This window comes from Neovison vison, chromosome 6, assembly GCF_020171115.1.
Source record: "Neovison vison isolate M4711 chromosome 6, ASM_NN_V1, whole genome shotgun sequence".
Classification (NCBI taxonomy): Eukaryota; Metazoa; Chordata; class Mammalia; order Carnivora; family Mustelidae; genus Neogale; species Neogale vison.
The window spans coordinates 117,764,146-117,785,524 of NC_058096.1; the positions used below are offsets into that span (position 1 = coordinate 117,764,146).

Consider the following 21,379-nt stretch of genomic DNA (forward strand, 5'->3'; position numbering starts at 1 on the left):
AACATTGGGGAGGGTATGTGCTATGGTGAGTGCTGTGAAGTGTGCAAACCTGGTGATTCACAGACCTGTACCCCTGGGGCTAATAATACATTACATGTTAATTAAAAAATCAAAAAAAAAAAAAAGAAAAAAAAGATTCTTACTGTCTCAGCAAGGTAAGCATTACAATTTCAGGCCGAGTTACTGGAGGTATTTAAACAGATCAGAAGTATTTCTGTGGGTCTGACAGCCACAACATTTGTAAGAAATGTATTCTAAACCTGATTTAAAAGAGGGAAGGCTCATGCTACCCAGACATTTCTGGAAACTTTTCTAAATTGGAACTCTGTAATACATTCAAAATAGTGCCGTGTTTAACAAATATTTATTCTTAAAAGTATCAAAATACTTCTTAAAAACCTATTATCTTTATTCTTTTAAACTATTCTATCTGAAGAAAGAACTGAAGTTTAGGAAAGGGGAAAATGAACATAAAAAAAAAAGTTTATTTCTAGCCCTGAAAGAACAAAATTATTGAACAAAGTCATCAAATACAGCAGTTAATGTCAAGGTAACAATTAAATAATTGAATGGGATTAAATTAAAAATAAAAAGTCATTATAAAATTTGAAGACAAAACAGAAAAGACAAACTACTTTCACTTAATTGCATTTCTACCTACCAAAATAAGGGGAAAAAAAGGTAACACAGTCCTACCAAAGATGTCCAATTCTAAATAGAATTCTTTGCTTTTCTTAATACACAATGAAAATTTGTCTGACAGAATTATACATTTCTTTCTCCCTTTCATTTGGCAACATTCTAGAATGGTGAGTGAAAAGGACTTCAGCTCTCTCAAGGGCAGGCCAGTGCTTGATTCTCCCTTGTAATTCCCACAATAGTTACCACAGTGTCTTTGCCAAAGTGGTCAATAAATGTGTTCAGTGACTAAAAACTGTATCTGCGTATTTTTTTTCCCTTTCTTACAAACCCACATATACACACCCTGTGGGAAAACTAGCTTACCTACTGTGGAAGCAATGGAAACAAGGAAGACAATCTTCATTCTATGTAACGATGAAATTCTACTATAAAAAACCCAAAAGGAGTATGAGTCTGGATTTTAACCCTAATTCTACAATGGTTTTTTATTTTTGACATTTCACTGGATATGGATCTCATTATATTTTAAATTTTTAGATTAAAAAGCTGATGTAAATTCTTTAAGTACCCACTTTTTCTAGCTATACCTACAGCCCAATTAGATCTGAAATTGTTCTGGCTAGAATACAGTATATATAAACAGACATGTATTTATGTGAAGCCTATAAAGAAATACTCATAGGTAGTTTTAAATTGCTTATTAAAGGCACATGTTCATTCAGGACTGGTGGTAACTGGATACACTTTAAGCAGCTTAATATTTATGTGTGGAAGGGAAGAGAATTTATACTATGTGCCAGGCACTCAATACATGAAAAAAGAGTTGTGTTAGCTTTGGTTTCTTACGCTACCACAACTGCTCTACTTTTTTACTAGTCTCAGGTAGGATATAATATTCACTATTTTCATGGTTCCCAGTTTTAAATGTCCCTAAAAGCAGCAAAAGGAACAAGAGGAGAAGGAAACTCTAAGACCACCAGAGAGTTTGAAATACAATAAATAAGTATTATAGTAATATTGTTTTCATAACACAAGAGGAGACTAAGGTAACATTTAGATTTAAATGGGAATTTTCATTCTAAAGTGATGACAAAAAGGGTGAATACAAAAAGTAATTATTAAAAAAACATGAATCTTGATTCAGATGTAATTTTTCTTTCAACAAGATCTGAACATTTTAATTTAAAATTAACTAATAAATCACAATTCCATATTGCCTTTAGGATTATTTTGTTCAAAAATGACACATTTCAGAATTAACCAAAGTATATTTCTATTACAAGTTAGTTTATCCAAGTAAGTAAAGAATAAACCACAGTGTAGCTCCTTTAACCTAGGAGTCAGGTTTTAATGACAAAGTCCGTTGCCAGCAATGGACATGCAGGTAACCCTCAAAGTTGTTGTAAATACAAATCCCAAACTGCTTCTATAAACTGAAAAGACCTTTGTTGAGTCACAGGCATAAAAATGGGGCATTGGCACTGTATTCAATGAACATGGTCTTTATGACATAGGTATGGAAGGGCCTTCTAGAGTTAATCATGACGATCAGTCTTAGCATCTAGTTGGTTTTCTAGTTCATTGGTAGCATCTTCTTTATTGGAATCCATCCAAACAACTACTGACATAGAATGTTCAAATCAGAAACTCAAGAGGCACAGCAGATTTTCATCAGAAATACACCAGCCTGTTTCTGTAATTTAGTAATAGCTGCAGGTGGCCAAAATAATCCAGAGAAAAATGAAATCCAGAATCAAACTGAAAACAGAAACCATTAAGTGCTCTAGATACAAGTTTCACTATTTTACTCAGTTTTATGAAAACCTTCTTGCATTATCAATAAAAATAGCCACTGCTATCCTTATATCTTAACACAGGTGTGATGAAAATGATAGGAAATAAAACTCTATTCGTTCCCCTAATGTATCCAAAATATCAAAATTATTTTTATTCATGACCGGTACTACTGCAGGATGGCAAATAGGTGTGAAGTTAATGATAAGTGGTAGCGAGGAACAAACCGTCTGAACCAAACCAGATTTTTTTTTCTTTTATGCGGCTTGTGGCATGTCAGAAGGGATGACACCGCTTCTACAAGCAGAGTAACAAAAAAATATAAGGAGAGAAAAGAGATCAGAAGGGGGGTGGAGAAGAAAGGATACTCTCATAATAACTAATGCTACAGGTCACAGACCCTCTTCAAATTTTTAAAATAAAAAAAGTATTGCTATCAACAAGCACATTTCATTTTTCTTCTCCAGTTTTTTTACACACTTATTTTTGAAAAAAATCTAAAGTAACTCAACATCTCAAATAATCCACGAATTTATCAAGTACTTAAGTGACTTAAGTTCTCATACATAGTAAAATCTTGGTAATGGGCTGGAAACAATGTTTATAACATATCTCTACAGTTTACTGGTCAGAAGCTGCATCTCTATGTAACCGTCATTTCTCTTTCATGAATATAATCTTATCTAATTATTTTAGAGCTCACTGAAGTTCTAGCCTCTCACTTTGTTTCTGCTAGTTCCAAGTATTTTTCTCCTTTAAATGGAAAAAATTTAACTTTTAAATTCTGAAAATTCAATGATTATTATATTAATTACCAGAGGAGGAGGGGTGGAGTAGGGTGAGAGAGGGTTAATTAAAAAACAAACTAACTAAAATTACAACATATACAGAAACTTATTTCCAAAATGAAGGTAAAAGGACAAAGGGCAAAGTAGCGGTAGCAACCAGTCACAAAGCCCAAGTTGGACAAGAGAAAAAATCACTTTGGTTCCTGAAGCCCAATCTGGAGAGGACACAGTCAGAAAAGAAACAAAATTGTAAGGATGTATAATGAATGGGATTCTTTTTCTGTCTCAATGATTTAGTTATAAATATAGATTATTAGTCTCTCTATACATGTAACAAATGCCAAACAACTCACTACCAGGAAATTTCTAAAACTGACTCTTTCACATTTGTTAAAAATCACGTATTTTTCTTCCCTTCCTTCAGTTCAAATTATGAACTGAAATACCACATGTAGTAAAAGCTGGCCCTAACTTCTATACATAGCTAAGCGATTTTGAGCTCCTTTGCCAATATAAGGAGCTACATAGTTTTTATTACATCTGCCTTCAATTTAGGCACAAGAAAAATTTCTCAAAGCAACTCAAAGGAGCAAGGCCAGGAAAAAGGCTATGAAGAAGAGAGAAAAGATGACCAGCAGAGGAAACAAATACTCTGAAAAACTCGAATCTGCCATTCAAGTATTGAAAATACTCCCCAAAAGGGACAATGAATGGGATCTATTACGATGAAGTCAGCAAAATAAAATGCAAATCTCAAACACTATAAAATGGCCCTGATGGGCTGTGTGCTGAAAGAAGTTAAGGCTAGTGATTCAGTCTGCAATTCCTTTTGGACCCTATAAAGAAGGGAGTCAATAGAAAGCTGTCATTCTGTTTTGCAATTTTCTCTTGGCTGTCTTCAGGAAGTAGTAGTTTGCTTTTTCCTCCATGTTCTGCAGACCATTTCTTTAAACCCCAAAAGAGTAATCATTTTCATATATTAAAAGATTTCTTTTAGAAAATGGAAGAATGAACACGAGGCCACGACAATGATGCTAACGGTTACTCTTCATTGCTTCTTTAGCTGCCATGATCAGTGGTGTCAGACTGGACAAGGGCTTGGCCAGTTTCAGGAAGGGATGCTGCCAGAGAAGGGAGGGAAATACTTATCAGTGTAACCAGTTTAGAAGCTAAATATTTCCTTTCAATTAAGCCCCAAGACTATTTTATGGATTATAATTTATTTAACAAACATGTATTTCAGGATGTGTATAAAATCAACATAATCAATACATCACTTGAGAGTTGAAAGCAGTCCTTTTAGTTAATTTAGTATTATAAAATCTCACCTAAATGACCCAGATACCCACGCCAGCAAATGACCTTGTTGTCTGAGAAGTGACAATATGCAAAAACTCGTATACTTGATTTCAGTATTATAGCTATTTTATTCCCAACAGATAAAATCCTAAACTACATCAACTGCCACGCTGCTGGTGATAAATTAAGAGTGAAATGTTATTAACCCTATGTAAACTTTGTTGGTTACTCAAAAAAATCAACTTTATCCAAAAACAGTATTACTTCCAAATTCACCTGTAACAGTTCTTTGGCCGAACCCCTTTTCTCCACATCCATCTCCAAACAACGGTTTAAGAAATCCCGAAATATTGGGGAAAGTTTCTCTGGATTCTGAAGTTCTGGAGTTCCATTAGTTGCTATCAGGTACAAGGCCTAAAAATATAAGAGTATCTTTGACATACTTAAGGTAGCACAACAAAGAGACAGCACTTTATAAAGTTTATGGATTTTTCACTTCTTCAATTTTTTAGAGAGATTTTTAAAAGATATTTTAAAGAGAGATTTTTGAGTGTAGAGTGTAATCTCTACACTCAATGTGGGGCTCAAAATCACAACCCTGAGATCTAGAGTTGTACATTCCACTGACTGCACCAACCAGGCACCCCTGGATCTTTTAATTCTTTAAAGAAATTCACCAGAAATAATAAACTGAGGTGTAGTATTATTTCCGCCCATTTGTAGCAGTTCTTTTCCCTTTACTTTTAGATGGTACATTCCCCTAATTTTTTGCGGAAATTAGCCTTATCTTTTTGGGAAGGGGTTATAAATGTTATTCATGTTGATAAAAGAACTATAATACGTAAGGGTATAAAGAAAAATAAGCACAATCACACTACTGACATACAGCATCCATTTGCCTTTCTCAAGATTTTATTCCAACTCACACTAGATTTCAAATCAAGTTTTTATTTGCATTCTAGCTAGTTAACATATAGTGTTAATACTGGTCTCAGGAGTAGAATTTAGTGATTCAGAACTCACAGCTATCCTTTTTTAAAACTAGCTGTATCTTTTTAGTTATACATGACACAGGCAGAACAGGGGACTTTTACGGCAGTGAAAACACTCTCTTATTATAATGGATATATGTTATTCATTATACATTTGACCAAACCCACAGAACTGTATAATACACAAGAGTGAACTTTAATGCAATCTGCAGACTCTGAGTGATAATGATGTGCCAACGTAGGTTCTCCAAATGTAAGAAATGTACCCGCTGGTGAGGGATGTTGAGAATGGGAGAGGCTCCTTACATTAATATGGTACACTGGTTACAAGTGATGAACCACTACTGATACACTTTTATTTTTATGCTATCTTTATTTATTTATTTTGAGAGACAGAGCGAGCTAGCAGGGGGAGGGATAGAGGAGAGAGAATCCCAAGCAGATTCCCCACAGAGCTGGGAGCCAGACCTGGGGCTCGATCCCACAACCTGAGCAGGAACCAAGAGTCAGTCGCTCAACTGACTGAGCCACCCCAGGTGGCTTATTTTTAAACCTTTTTTTTTTTTTAAAAGATTTTATTTATTTATTTGACAGAGAGAGATCACAAGCAGGCAGAGAGGCAGGCAGAGAGAGAGGAGGAAGCAGGCTCCCTGCTGAGCAGAGAGCCCGATGCGGGCCTCGATCCCAGGACCCTGAGATCATGACCTGAGCCGAAGGCAGCGGCTTAACCCACTGAGCCACCCAGGCGCCCATTTTTAAACCTTTATTTTTAAACTTTTAAACTTTTATTTTTAAACCCTTTTCTCTGTTTTAAGTTCTTATTTAAACTCTAGTTAGTTAACATATCATGGGAATATTGGTTTTAGAAATAGAACTTACTGGTTCATCACTTTCATATAACTCCCAATATTCATCACAAGTGTCCTCCTTAATACCCATCACCCATTTAACCCATTCCCCTACTCATCCACCTCCCCTCCAGCAACCTTCAGTTTGTTCTGCACAGTTAAGGGTCTCTGGTACATCTTCATTAAATAAGTCTCTGGTTTACACTGGAGTTCACACTTTGTGCTGTATAGTCCCATGGATTTTGACTAATGCATACTGTCATGTTTCTGACATTATAATATCATACAGTACAATTTCACTGTCCTAAAAATCCCTTTTGCTCCACCCATTCATCTTCCCCACCCCACCCCCACAAATACCTGGTAATCACTGAATTTTTTTTCCCTCCAAAGACACATACATACTTATTTTAGAGAAGAGAGAGCATGAGCAGGAGGGGCAGAGGCAGAGGGAGAGGGAATCTGAAGCAGACTCCATGCTCAGTGTGGAGCCCAACGCTGGGCTCGACCTCATGATCATGAGATCATGACCTGGGCCAAAACCAAGAGTCAGAGGCTTAACTGACTGTGCCACCCAGGTACCCCCCTCCCAATTTTTTTTTTTTTTTAAAGATTTATTTATTTTAGAGAGTACAACTGATCTTTTTTATTCTCTATAGCTGAAATCATACAGTATGTAGCTGTGTTAGGCTGGATTTGTTCACTAAGCAATATGCATTTTAGGTTCTTCCATGTCTTTTTGCAGTTTTTGTTTATCTTTTTAATGTCATGGAATAACACTGTACCGTATGGATGTATCACAGTCTATTTATACACTCACCATTTTTAAATAAAGTATATGTACTTCACATCTTGGCTGGCTGCTTCTGATTTGGGGCAATTATGAATAAAGATGCTATAAACATTTGTGTGTAGGTTTTTGTACGAACATCAATTTCCAACTCATTTAGGTAAGTAAGGAGCACAACTGTGAACTGCATGTTAGGAGCATCTTTAGTTTTATGAGAAACTGCCAAAATGTCTTCTGAAGTGGTTGTACCATATTCCATCTCCACTGGCTAGGAATGCGAGTTGCTACTGCTCTGCATTCTAACCAGCATTTGGTACTGCCATTAAAAATTTTTAGGCTTGGGGACCCTGGGTGGCTGTTAGTTAAGCAACTGCCTTCAGCTCAGGTCATGATCCTGGAGTAGTGGGATCAACTCCCACACCAGGCTCCCTGCTCCGCGGGGAGTCTGATTTCCCCTCTGACCTGTCCCCCCTCATGCTCTTTCATAAATAAAATCTTAAAAAAAAAGTTCAGGCCATTCTAGTGTATGTGCTGCCGAAGCGAGCACAGTTCAGGCCATTCTAATAGGTGTGTATCTTACTGTTTTTTAAATTTTGCAATTCCCTAACTGCATGATGTTGAGCATCTTATTATATGCTTACTTGCCATCTGTATCTTCTTTTTTTCTTTTAATATTTATTTAAGTAATCTCCATGCCCAACATGGAGCCTGAACTCATGACCCTGGGATTAAGAGTCGTACTCTTGCTCTACTGACTGAGCCAACCAGGAACCCCATCTGCGTTATCTTCTTTAACTGTCTGTTGAGATTTTTTATCCATTCTTACATTAGGTTATTTTCTCATTGTTGAAGTTTGAAGAGCTCTATATATTTTGGACAGCATCTGATTATCAGATGGGTGTTTTGCAAATATTTTCTCCCAGTCTGTGACTTGTCTTTCCATTCTCTTAATAGTGTCTTTCTCAGAAAGGAGATTCCCATTTTCTTTTTTTAAAATTTTATTTATTTAGGGTGCCTGGGTGGCTCAGTGGGTTAAGCCGCTGCCTTCGGCTCAGGTCATGATCTCGGGGTCCTGGGATCGAGTCCCGCATCGGGCTCTCTGCTCAGCAGGGAGCCTGCTTCCTCCTCTCTCTGCCTGCCTCTCTGCCTACTTGTGATCTCTCTCTGTCAAATAAATAAAATCTTAAAAAAATAATAAAATAAAAATAAAATTTTATTTAAGTAATCTCTATACCTGACATGGGGCTTGAACTCACGACTCCAAGATCAACAGTAGCACACTCCTCCAACTGAGCTAGCCAGGATGATTCCAATTTTAACGAAGTCCAATTTATCAATTTATTCTCTCATAGATGGATCATGCTTTTTGATCTAAAAACACTGCCAAACCCAAGGTCGCCTGTATTTTCTCCTGAATTATTGCACATTTCTGCAGTTTAACCAAAATGCCATCAAAAAAGGGATACTGACGCTCAAACCATTAGGATATGGGTGTGCCCATTTCCTCGCTATCTGCACTCTAATGCCCATCTGGCACGGCACGCTCCCCTTTCTGCCTTCATTTTTTCCATACCATTACCCTACCCCTCCTCTCAACTACCCTTCCTCCAAGTCCTACCTCATCTACTAAGGCCTGGCTCTCCCCTGAAGGACTGCCTCATCCATAGTGGTCTCTAGAGGTCACCGTTCCCTCCCAGACTTTGCACCACTGCACCTACAGAAGGAGGGTCCTTGTGGCTTCTCACTGCCTCTCTGAGATACCTACCCTGTCCTGCAGAACTCCCAGGCTTGCAGACTCATCTCCACCACATCTACCAAACACTGTTGTCATCACCTCTAACAGTACTCATAACTCCCAGGGATTTCAACAGCTTGAGAGGCTGGTGAGAGTTCCTTCCCCTCATCTTCTCCCATGCTCTTGTCCTTTGGTTTCCCTCAGCCACACAGGCCTATGGTCACAGCCTCACCATCAGTACTCATGACCACAAGCCTGAATATGCAGCTGCTCTTTACCTCCTACTTATTTCACTCTGGGCGCCCCCAACACCAGCAATTCCTTTGACTCTGCTAAACATAAATCCCACTGATCTTCCAGTGTTCACCATAATCGCCTCTGATCCTCTTGTACTTCATAGCATTCACTTAGCTACACATTGAAACTGCTTATCCCTTGCCTGTACCTGTGAAGCTAAGGACAGTGGAAGAAAAAGATACATTCCTGATGACTGGCATCATTCACCTCGTCATTAACAGTCCCATAGGATGTCCAGCATTCCTACTATGTATTTCCCCGTTTCACTCACTATCCCACTCTCTGCTCTGTTTCAGGACACTCATGTCTCCTTAGCTCCTCTTGGCTGTGACAATTTCTTCAGCTTTCCTTTGCTTTTGATGACCTTGACAGTGTGGAGGAGTACTGGGTCAGTTTTTATACTGTAGAATGCCCGATACTGGAATTTGATGTTTTCCTTGTGATTACAGACTCTGAATATGGGCTTTGGGAAGGAAGATCACAGTTAAAGAGTGCCATTTTCACTGCATCATATCAAAAGTACATACTACCAAATTAATTTATAACTGTACGTTGACCTTATCTGAGGTCTGTGCTTGTCAGGTTTCTCTTCTTCTAAATTACTCTTTTCTCCACTTTTTATACTCTGCTCTTCAGAAGAAAATCACTATGTGCTGTCTACACTTAAGGAGTGGGGAGTTACGCTCTATCTGCCTTAAGGGGGAACAACCACATAAATTATTTGGGAGTTCTCATGAGATTTGTCCCTTCTGCCCCACTTATTTATTTACTCACTTACTTATATCAGCACAGACACATAAACATTATACTGCGGGCTACTATCCCTTACTATTTTATTTTGTGGTTCAAACTGCTGCATCTTTGGCCACCAGAGCACTTTCAGATGGCCCTTGCCCCTTTCATGATTTTTTTTTTTAAGATTTTATTTATTTATTTGACAGACAGAGATCACAAATAGGCAGAGAGGCAGGCAGAGAGAGAGAGGAGGAAGCAGGCTCTCCGCTGAGGAGGGAGCCCGATGCAGGACTCGATCCCAGGACCCTGAGATCATGACCCGAGCCGAAGGCAGCGGCTTAACCCACTGAGCCACCCAGGCGCCCCCTTTCATGAATTTCTAAGTGTGAGCTCTTCTCTTTAATTCAGTATGACTTATGATGCTATTTTATCTCCTTAGCTGAATTTTATCAGGTATAATTCATTCTTTATTTTAGGGCTTGCTGAAGAGGTGAGTGCATGTGTCTTTCCATTTTCACAACCATCTCATTATTACACCACTTCCCACAGACTGCATCAATCTTACGGTTCTCCCCCTCAGCTTTATGCTTTTGTCATTTTACTTTTATTTACATTCTTTTCCTCCCCCTCCATTATTACTTTCATGTAAAGTTTTTTTTCATGTAAGGTTTTACCTTTTAAAGATATTTACAGAAGGAAAAAAATCATCTATTTACTCACAGTTACTATTTTTAGCACTCTTCGATTCTTTTTATAGAGCACTATTACCATTTTCTTTCTGCTTGAAAGACTTCCTTTAGTATTTCTTCTATTGTAGATCACCTCAGTTTTTAAAAAGATACTTGCTGGCTGCAGAAGTCTTGATCCCCCCCCCCCAAACTTGGCTACACATATATTAGAACACCTGAAGCTGTCTCACTATTGCTATTTTTCATCTTTCTAAAAATTTCATTTCTGTCCCTATTTGCTCCAAACGCCGCTACCCTTAACATATGGAATGCAGTTACAAAAACTGCTTTAATGACTTTGTGTGCTCTTCTCTCTGTCAGTTCTGGTCTGCTGCAATGGGTTTTCTCATCATGGGTTGTACTTTCCTACTCTTCTTTCTGCCTGATAAACTCTGGATATTTACGTGCTTGTTGGCTGCTGGGTATTTCCACATTCCTGTAAGTATTCTTGAGTTTTGTTCTGCAACACAAGTTACCTGGGATCTCTTCAGGTCTTGTTTTTCAGATGGGTTAGCTGGGACTATAGCAGCAGGTAGTCTAGGGGTAATTATTTCCCACCAGTGAAGCAAGACTATTTTGAGTCTTCTATTCAATATCCTGTGCATTATAAGGTTTTCCACTGTGGCTGACAGAAGCAGGCACTATTCCCAGCCTCTGTGTGAGCACCAAGCACTGTTTTCTTCAATCTTATATGGGTATACCACTGACCTTGGGTAGATTCTTCACAGAGATGCACCAGTGTCTGCTGAATGCTCAAGGGGACTCCACAGATTCTGGAATCGTCTATGAGACTTTCTCCTCTCCTGCTCTCTGTCTTGTAAACTCTAGCCAACTTGGTCTCCTCAGACTTAAAACTCCTTCTCCTTAATTCAAGGAGGCCATGTGTCCCACCTGGGTTCTTTCTCCCTGCACAGGGCTTAAAACCCTCTCAATACATTAAGCTGGACCAATCACAGTGCTCACCTCAAGCCTTTCCCACCTTTGGAGATCACTTTCTTCACAGATGTCCAGTGTCTTGCAAACCATTGTTTCACATATGCTAATTTTTGCTGCAAGGGTGGTGAATCTGAGACCCGTTACTCTATCTTGACAGGAAGGAGAATTTCCTGCTTGCTAAGCTTCCAACAATTACATTCACACACTGCCAACTTGAATGATCGTTTTAGTCCTCAACTTACTTGATTAGTTGTGGTTACTGACAAGCTGATATCTCCCTTGCTTTTTGCATGGAGAATCAAGAGCATGTATTTATTTGGTTTTGTGTACCTCTCCAACCATTCCTCCTCATTCTCCTCTGCTGGTCTGCTACAACAAGTGTTAACTATAGATCGAATGCTTCAGGATGCAAGCTGAATCTTTTCTACTGTCTGTCTATGCCTACTTGGCCTGGTGATCTTATCCAGACATATAACTTCAATTTTTGTAGCTAACAAGTCTCAATTTTACAACTCGGGCCTGATCCTAGATGGCCATACCCAACAGCCTATTCAAGATATTCACCTGGATGTCTCTTCCCCCAAATTTATTTATTTATTTTTTGGGGGGGGGAGCACTTGAGCCATGTGTGCAAGAGGGGAGGGAGAGGTAGAGGAAATCTGAAGCAGACTCCATACTGAGGCTGGGCTGTTGCAGGGCTAGATCTTACAATCCTGAGGATCATGACCTGAGCCAAAACCAAAAGTTGAATGCTTAACTGACTGAATCACCCAGGCAGCCCCTCACTTGGACGTCTTAGTAGGCACTACAAACTTGCCATGTCTAAAACATGCTAAAATATTACCTCCTGATGTCCCACCTGCCACCCCCACACACCACTCTACTTGCAGCCTTCCCCAATTCAGTTACGGTGAACTTGAATTTCATCATTCCAGTTGCTTAGGCCAAACTCTTAGAGTCATCTCTCTCTCTCTCTCCCCCAGACAGGCTCTCCTTTTAAAATATATCTGTAATCCAACTACTTCTACTACTTCCCACCTCTACTGATACGATTCTGGTCTAAGGTACCATTATGTCTTGTCTTCTAAATGGTTTTCCTAGATCTATCTCTGCCTCACTTGAAAATCTTTTCTCAACAGAGTAGCCAGAGTGATCCTATTAAAATACAAGTAAGACCATTTAACATCTCTGCTCCAAACTCTCCAGTTGTTTGCCTGTCTTACCTATGTAGAAGCCAGAATTCTTATAAAGTCCTGAAAAGGCACTACATAGTCTGGTCCCATTTCTTCACTGATCTACCTTTTTTCTCCTGCTGTATGCTCCCTGCACACTAGCTATGGGGGAAATCCTCAATGCTCTCTGAATATACCAAAAATGCCTCTGCTTCAGGGCCTTTCAGGTGCTGTTTTTTCTGACTGGAATGTTCTTCCCTTTGGTAACTTGGTATAACTCTCTTATCTTATATGTTCTAATGTCACCCCAGTGAAGCCCTCTCCAAGCACTCTTGTGAAATCAAACATTCTCTTGACTCCCTCCCTACCAGTCCCAGCACTTAGTCTCTATCACTTAATATATTACATATTATTCTTATTTTTTCTTTCTACTTTCTATGAGGGCAAGATTTTTAAAAAAGATTTTATTTGAGAGACAGAGAGCGCACAAGCAGGGGGAGGGGCAGAGGGACAAGCAGACTCCCCACTAAGTGTGGAGCCACACATGGGACTCCACCCCAGGACCCTGAAATCACAAGCTGAGTGGAAGACAATTAATCCACTGAGCCACACAGGAAATGGTGAGGGCAGGAATTTTTGTCAGTAGAAAGCACTTTGTATGGTGTCTACCACAAAGCAGGTATTTGAATCAATTATTTGTTAAATGAATGAAATGAGAGGGTTTTAAAAACTGTCCCAAAAGTGTTCTAAAGCTAATCACCTCTATAGAAGTACTTAATTTCTCACCTGAACTTTTTTTTTTTTTTGCAAGGAGATGAAACACATTCAGGAAAAAGAGCATCAAAATCCAATGCCTCCCAGAAAGGACCTCTCCTACACATACCAATTACTTGGCCTCTGGAGCCCACTTTATAGTAAATCCAACTTAGTTGGAAAAAAATCAGTAAAAAGTCTGACAGTAAGCCTATAGTCATACATGGTAATTTAAGAACTTTTAAAAATAACCGCTTCATTAAGGGGTAAACCATGTACTATAAAAATCGCGCTTGTAAAGTGTGTAATTCAGTGTTCTTAGTGTATTCGTAAAGCTGCACAACCATGACACCTAATTCCAGAACATTTTTATCCCTCTAAAAAGAATACCCACGTGTACTGTAGTTATTCCTTCTTCCCTCTTCTCCTCAGTTCCTAGAAACCATTAATCTCCTATCTTTATGGATCTGCCTATTCTATTTATTTATATATATATAGGTAAGTAAATATATCTATTCAGAGATTTCATATGTTGTTAATCCTCATTACTTGCAGATTCCTTATATGTAAACTCACCTACTCATGCTAAAATTTGTTTAACCCCCCAAACCAATACTCTCAGTGCTTCTGTGGTCATTTATGGATATGCGCCGAGAGGCAAAAAGCATAGCACTGATGTGCCGTCTGGTGTCCTAAGTGCAAGGAGGCTGTGATGCACCTTGTGGAGAAAACACATTTGGAAAGCTTCATTCAGGCGTGAGTTATACGTATACCAGCTATGACTTCAACATTACTCAATCAACAATATGTATGAAAATGTCTTTAAGAAGAAACACACATCAAGCAAGGTTATGGACTGATCAGTTGACAAAAATGTGACTATAAGCTGGGGCGCTTGGGTTGAGTTGGTTGAGCGCCAACTCTTGATTTCGGCTCAGGTCGTGATCTGAGGGTCATGGGACTGAACCTCGAGTTGGCTCCGCACTCAGTGGGGAGTCTGCTTGGGCTTCTCTCCCTCTGCTCCTCCCCGACACTCACATACTCAGTCTCTCTCTCAAATAAAGTAAGTCAATGAAATCTTAAAAAACAAATGCGACCACAGGCTTGCAGGAACCCAACCCTGTATTTCCCCTAGCAGCAACAGTTCAGCATTTAATTGGTTAATTCAGTTATCTGTGGCTTTGCAAATCCTAATTACCATGAATGACAAAAACTGACTGCAAATGGAGTCACATCATAAGTTATCTTTTGTGTAGGACTTCTTGCATTTAACATAATGCTTTCAGGTTTAATGTTGTCTGTATCTGTCCTTCATTACTTTTACTATGACTAAATAATATTCCATTGCATCGATATACCACTTTTTTTGATGTACCACTTTTACTCACTCATTCATCAGGTGATGGACATCTGGATTGTTTCTACTATTGTTGAACTATTATGAATAATGCTGTTTTGAACATTTGTGTACAAGTTTTTGTGTGGATGTATGCTTTTAATTCTCTTGGGTATATATCTAGCAGTGAAAGAACCAGGTTATATGGTAACTCAATGTTAACTTTTGAAGGAATTGTCCAATTGTTTTTCAAGTGCTGCATGCACCATATTACATTTCCACTAGCAATGTATGAGGGTTCCAATTTCTTCACATTTTTAACTAACACTTATTGTCCATCTTTTTTTTTTTTTAAAGATTTTATTTATTTATTTGACAGATGGAGATCACAAGCAGGCAGAGAGAGAGGTGGAAGCAGGCTCCCTGCTGAGCAGAGAGCCCAATGCGGGGCTCAATCCCAGGGCCCTGGGATCATGACCTGAGCTGAAGGCAGAGGCTTTAACCCACTGAGCCACCCAGGTGCCCCTATTGTCCATCTTTTTGATTACAGTCATTTTTATACGTGTGGTGTAGTATCTTTTTGGGGCCTGATTTGCATTTCTTTAGTAACTAATGATATTGAGCCATATATGGTAATTTAAAAGTAGAAGTAGAAGGAAAAAGACAGACAGACAGAAAGAAGAATGAATGAACTCCTCAATTCTCCACCTCTGCTGCTGAAACACCTAATTGTTTCAAGTCTACCAACCCCATCTATAACTCAGGACCCTCGCTCTTTTGTTTGACTGTGAGCTTTAACATTGCCATCTACACAGATTTCTTATAGATGTGACCTTGTTCTCCTCTCCTGTGTACCTGGCAGTACAGGGGCCAAGGTTCAAAGCTGACTATCTGAAGAGTACATCTACAGATCCTTTGTGGAAAAGTAAACAAAGTCTTACTTAAGTGCAAAATTTAATACCATACAGTTTACTAAAAATCTACAAACTCTTTACCTAACACATTCAACTCAATTATCCAGAAGAAGCAAATATTTTTAGATGCAGAGACTAGGTTATATCAACTTTTATCCTAAATTTTTGCCTAGTGGCTGGCGCAATCAGATTCTAAATAAATGTTCTGAAGAAATGCATTCTTCTAAAAATAAGGCTGGTGTTTAATTGCTCTTACCCTCAAGGGATTTTCATTGAGGTATGGAGGCTCTCCTTCTACCATCTCAATAGCCATGATACCCAGAGACCATATGTCCACTTTAGGGCCATAAGCTTTCCGTGTAACCACCTCTGGTGCCATCCAGTATGGCGTTCCAACCATGGTACTTCTCTTGCTCTGCTCAGGGGTGATCTGGGCGCAGAACCCAAAGTCAGCTATAAAACAAAACAAAACATATCTATAGTTAATGGTGCCCATGGATACTTTAAGAGCTCATGATAGATGACTTAATTAATTACATTTGACTATCCAGCCTCTTCTTTTTTAAAACTGTATTCAAAAAGTAAACCAAGGGCACCTGGCTACTGAAGAGTCCATAGAGCATGTGACTCTTGTTCTCGGGGTCGTGTTCAAGCCCCACGCTGTGCATAGTGCTTACTTTAAAAAAAAAAAGTAAGCCAGAATGGGTTTCCAAGGTACAATGTAGAATGCAGAATGGGTTTACAAGTATCTTGATGATGTTATATACTCTCACTTTGTTTACTTTTATTTCCCACAAGCAAAGGCCAAATGATCAGGTGGTCTTTTACTCTAAAGAATTATCCCAAAAATTTTAATAAAGTTGAAAAAGGAAAGTTACCAAAGGTGAGCATCAAAACTAAAATTCTACAAATCAGGTAAAAAGGTCAGGAAATGGGAACTATTTTTGAAGAAAACAAACAGAAGCCAGAATTACTAAGTATCTGACCTAGCAGACAGCCTAGAAAAAGAACAGCTTTAACTGCAACTGTACCTAAAAAGGTCCTCACCAGCTTACTCTACTCATTTTGCAATAGGCACAGAAAGCCTAGGTTAGCACTGAGTGTTAAATTTAGTGGGATGAGAATCTAGAATTTTTTTCCTCCCTTCTACAGACCCATTCTATTTCAAACTCAACTACTACTAACATTTAAGTTTATAAGCTTTGGACTTTTTGTTATGAATTTACACAGGTAAAAACATCACCTGTGAACTGAATGGTTTATTCGACCTAGTTAGGACACTCTGTTAAACTGCTTTTTTAAAAAAAGTAAACTCTACCCCCAACATGGGGCTTGAACTCACCGCTCTGAGATGAAAAGTCACATGCTCTACCAACTAAGCCAGCCGAGTGCTCCAGTAAATTGTTTTTTAAAATTTATTTTTAGAGATTTTTCCATAGTTAAACGTTGATCTACCTTATTACTATAACCACACAGTATTACAAAATAACAAAATTATAATTTACTATTCCCATACTGCTAGACATTTAAGGTACTTTTTGTTGTTACAAAATTACATTACATTACATTACAATGTTACAGAGAACAACTTTGTATTTACTGTTGTGCATATGTTCAATAATTTTATCCAAGAGAATACTAAGTGAGCAATTGTTCAGTTAAATCATATTTACAGCTAAAATGGGTACTTGTAACAAACCAGGTACTGTTCCAAGTATCTTACAAGAAATCAACACACCTAATCCTCATGATAACACTGAGATAGGTACATTTATTAATATTATTCTCATTTTACAAACTGGGAAACTAAGGCATACATATTTTTAGTTAAGTTATCCAAGATCATTCATCTAGTATGTGGAAGAGCCAGGATAAATCTATCCAAAAAAGTCTAAGTCAACTTACATGTGTATCCACCAAAAAAAGTATGAGAATGTCCATTTCTATTTTGCCTGCTGATTAAGATTAGTAATCATATTTTTGACCATCTGGTAGAACCCCTTTCCTGTGGTTGAACAACCCCCAGAAGAAATATCTTAAAAAAAGAGATACTGAAAAAGGAGTCAAACACTCCAACAGAACAGAAGGAAAAAATTTTGATCTGCTGATCCAAGAAATGCCTTGAATTTTGCATAGTTGGAGGAACCTCAACAGTAGTTCTTCTTGAATCCTCCAGGTGGCAGTGGTTGAAACTGACAGATTACAGCCAGCAGAGGAAAAGAAGTCCAGGACTTTTCCCACCATGATTCTATCAAGTCTGATACAGAAGGTAATTAGGAACAGAGGTTTTGTTTCTAGTCATCTCTCAGGTCAGGGTCATAAGGCCTTCCCCAAATGGGCCACGCTCTACCAAATCCTAAGAAAGCTGAACAGCACAATGAGAAAGATTTACCCTAATAACAGAGACAAATTCAAGCTTATCTTTAGAAGACAGTATCAACATGAGGGCAATCCCAGGCACTGTCCCTCAGTGCTTTACATTTTTAGTTCTCAGAGTAACTGAGACAGTAACTATATTATATATCTGAGACAGTAACTATTATTTTCCTTACCATCTGAGAACATAAATACAGAGATTAAATAACTCACACCAAATTATTCAGCAAGTAGTAGCTGATCTGCTATTTAAACCCAAGCTGTCCAGCTCAGAGTCCATATTCTTTACGATTTTCTTCCTCCTCTTCCATATATTAAGTCACAAAAATATTAATAGGTTTCTTTTTTCTTAAACAAAAGGCAGAACTATAGTAATAAATGTTACTTAATCATTTGCTACTTACTAAGTTTAACGGATCCTTCCATCCCCAAAAGCACGTTGTCACTTTTGATGTCTCTGTGGATCACTTGATTAGCATGTAAAAACTCCAATGCCTGTAAACACTAACCAAGAAAAACACCTATCAATGAAACAGTCCCTGAAAAGTCTAAAGGAAGTGAGTCAATACTTATGGCCTAAAGCATTGCTTCAGAATTCTAATCAAGCCCCTGAAAAGTAGGTAAGAACCTGGGAGGTCCAGTTCTATCCAGCTGTTCACTGATGTGATGTTAGGATATTTTTTTCATTTCTTTTAGAGCAGATTTTATATAAAGTGATTTCGACAACTTAGACACCACTGATGAAAGAGTAAATTTCCTCTTATGCCATGTTTCAGAAAGCACAGAGTCAGAAGTAAGGAAAAACTCTGCCCCCTTCCTTAAAATTCAAGAACAAGATTAGAGTTTTAAGATTTGCTTGCCCCTGTTTTTGAATATTAACTGAATATAAAATGCAAGCTTGGAAAAAGTTGTATTTTTATTTCTTACCCCCACTAGAGAAGAACAACAAAATAAAGACTGTACATTATGAATAACAACTAAAAATCTCATTTAAGATATTCTACTATCCAGGGGCGCCTGGGTGGCTCAGTGGGTTAAAGCCTCTGCCTTCAGCTCAGGTCATGATCCCAAGGTCCTGGGATCGAGACCCACATCGGGCTCTCTGCTCAGCAGGGAGCCTGCTTCCTCCTCTCTCTGCCTGCCTCTCTGCCTACTTACAATCTCTGTCTGTCAAATAAATAAATAAAATCTTAAAAAAAAAGATATTCTACTATCCATTCAAGGAAAGACAGATAAAATGTACCACATTTACCAAGCATTTTTTTAAAGATTTTTTTTATTTATTTGACAGAGAGATCACAAGTAGGCAGAGAGGCAAGCAGAGAGAGAGGAGGAAGCAGGCTCTCTGCTCAGCAGAGAGCCCCATGTGGGGTCTGAGACCAGGACCTGAGTCACCCAGGTACCCCTCAAGCATTTTTTTTTTTTTTAAAGATTGTATTTATTTGTCAGAGAGAGAGAGCAAGTGAGCACAAGCAGGGGGAGCAGAAGACAGAGAGAAGCAGGGACTTCTCAGTGTGGGAGTTGATCCCAGGAACCTGAGAACATGACCTGAGCCAAAGGAAGATGTTTAACCAGCTGAGCCACCCAGGCTCAGTTCTGCATATACCAAGCATTTAAGCAGATTCTTGAGAACAAATCCTCCCCAAAACACGTGTACAACAGAAACAAATTTGTCACAATTCAAGGAACTTCTAAAATAATTTTTAAAACAATTATAAAAAGAAATTATTAGAGAAACAAATTAAGTATGGATATATTCTTAAGTTTTTGTCAGCTTTTAAGTGACCATTCTTTGTTAGAGCTATGTTACTAAAATACCATATTCATAACTGTTAAAGAGTTCTTATTTCCTCCCCTCCTGAAACAACCAAATGGTCTACCCCTTCGGTGGAGCATAATTAACTCAGAAATAAAAATTTTTAGTTTTAGTTTAGACTTAGGCAATTTGGCAGAATTCTACTGGCTTAAGCAATGGTATGTCTAAAATTAAATAGTGAATATCAAGAAACACCTAGATTTTCACCTCTGAGGAGATTAATAAAGCCAGAAGCAGACTTAATACTTAAGGTGAGCATGTGTCCTGGTTTGTGAGAGACCGTCCTTGTTTCCACTGTTGAGCGGCCGGCCTTTCCTTTCACTCTTAAAAGTACTCTGTTGGGGTAAGTTCTAATGATGAACTCCCTGAAATTTACCTGTGAGCTGGGCTCTTCAAAAATCCATATTTTATTCCAGAATTAGCGTGCACAGGAAGGATTAAATGGTATGGAGACAACCTGCACAGAGTATGTAGAGAAAGTATCGCACATAGTAAAAATCACCTGTGCGAAAACTCTCCTCCTCGTTTTTTTTTTAACCTCCTAAGTACGCATGGCTGTACCTTACCAGAAAGGGAGCACACTCACCTCTCTGCAGACAGCGGCGATCTGTGCTTCATCCATGCAGGTCTCTGTCACAACATCAGTAAGCGATCCCCCAGCAAGGTACTCCATTACCACAAACAGTTCATCTCCCATCAGGTAACTTAAAAAAACAAGGAAAAACACACAAAATACACGCGCGTTTTTACTTTCACACCACTCTGCGCTAAAGAATTTAAATGTCAGATTCCCTAATCAGGAAGCTAGAAAGCTGGAAGCTGTGAGGGCCAGGAAGAAAACCGGCCAGCTGCAACCCCATAGTTCGGGAAAGTAACTGACAGGCACTAGGACTTTTCTGAGTGATTTCAGAGCTAGCCTACAATTGTAACTTGATCTTTTCAATTAATGTAACACTGTAAGGTAGGAATCATTAGTTGTTTTACAGATGAAGAGATGGAGGCTTGAAGAAGTTACTCATCCAAGTTCACATAAATAGTAAGTGACAAAACCAGAATCAGAAGCCAAGTGCAATGGATTCCAAAGCTATGGCTTATCTTACCTACTCTGCAATACCGACTTGACATAGTACTTTCAAAAGCAGGGCAACAGACCTAGAAAATTGATTTTTATGAACATGGCCTCCATTACTAGGGCTAAAATCTAAAAATGTATTATCTTTTTCCTATTCTAAATACATTTAAATGTGGAAATAAGAAAATCACCTATAACTTCTATCTCCACCACAATCACTATTTTAATTTTCATTTATTTTTCAATTCTTTCATTTGCATATATGTAACTGCTTAACAATCCCCATATAATCGTAGAATATAATTTTCTATTCTGCTCTTTGTTCTATTTTTTAACATCAATTCTTAAATGAGGTT

At 38.3% G+C, this 21,379-nt stretch overlaps 1 protein-coding gene across 4 annotated transcripts in view; it reads right to left on the reverse strand.

The window, feature by feature from the left end:
• Positions 1-448: 448 nt before the first annotated feature.
• PAK2 (p21 (RAC1) activated kinase 2) overlaps positions 449-21,379 on the reverse strand; it is a 95,241-nt gene continuing 74,310 nt past the window's right edge. For all 4 annotated transcript variants that reach the window (XM_044252086.1, XM_044252087.1, XM_044252089.1 and 1 more), the window contains exons 11-15: positions 20,538-20,655; positions 18,540-18,639; positions 16,016-16,212; positions 4,800-4,937; positions 449-4,345 (exon numbers count right to left, since the gene is read on the reverse strand). In XM_044252086.1, the coding sequence (XP_044108021.1) occupies positions 4,259-4,345; positions 4,800-4,937; positions 16,016-16,212; positions 18,540-18,639; positions 20,538-20,655 (640 nt within the window). In that variant the 3' untranslated portion in view covers positions 449-4,258. The remainder of the gene's footprint in view (positions 4,346-4,799; positions 4,938-16,015; positions 16,213-18,539; positions 18,640-20,537; positions 20,656-21,379) is intronic.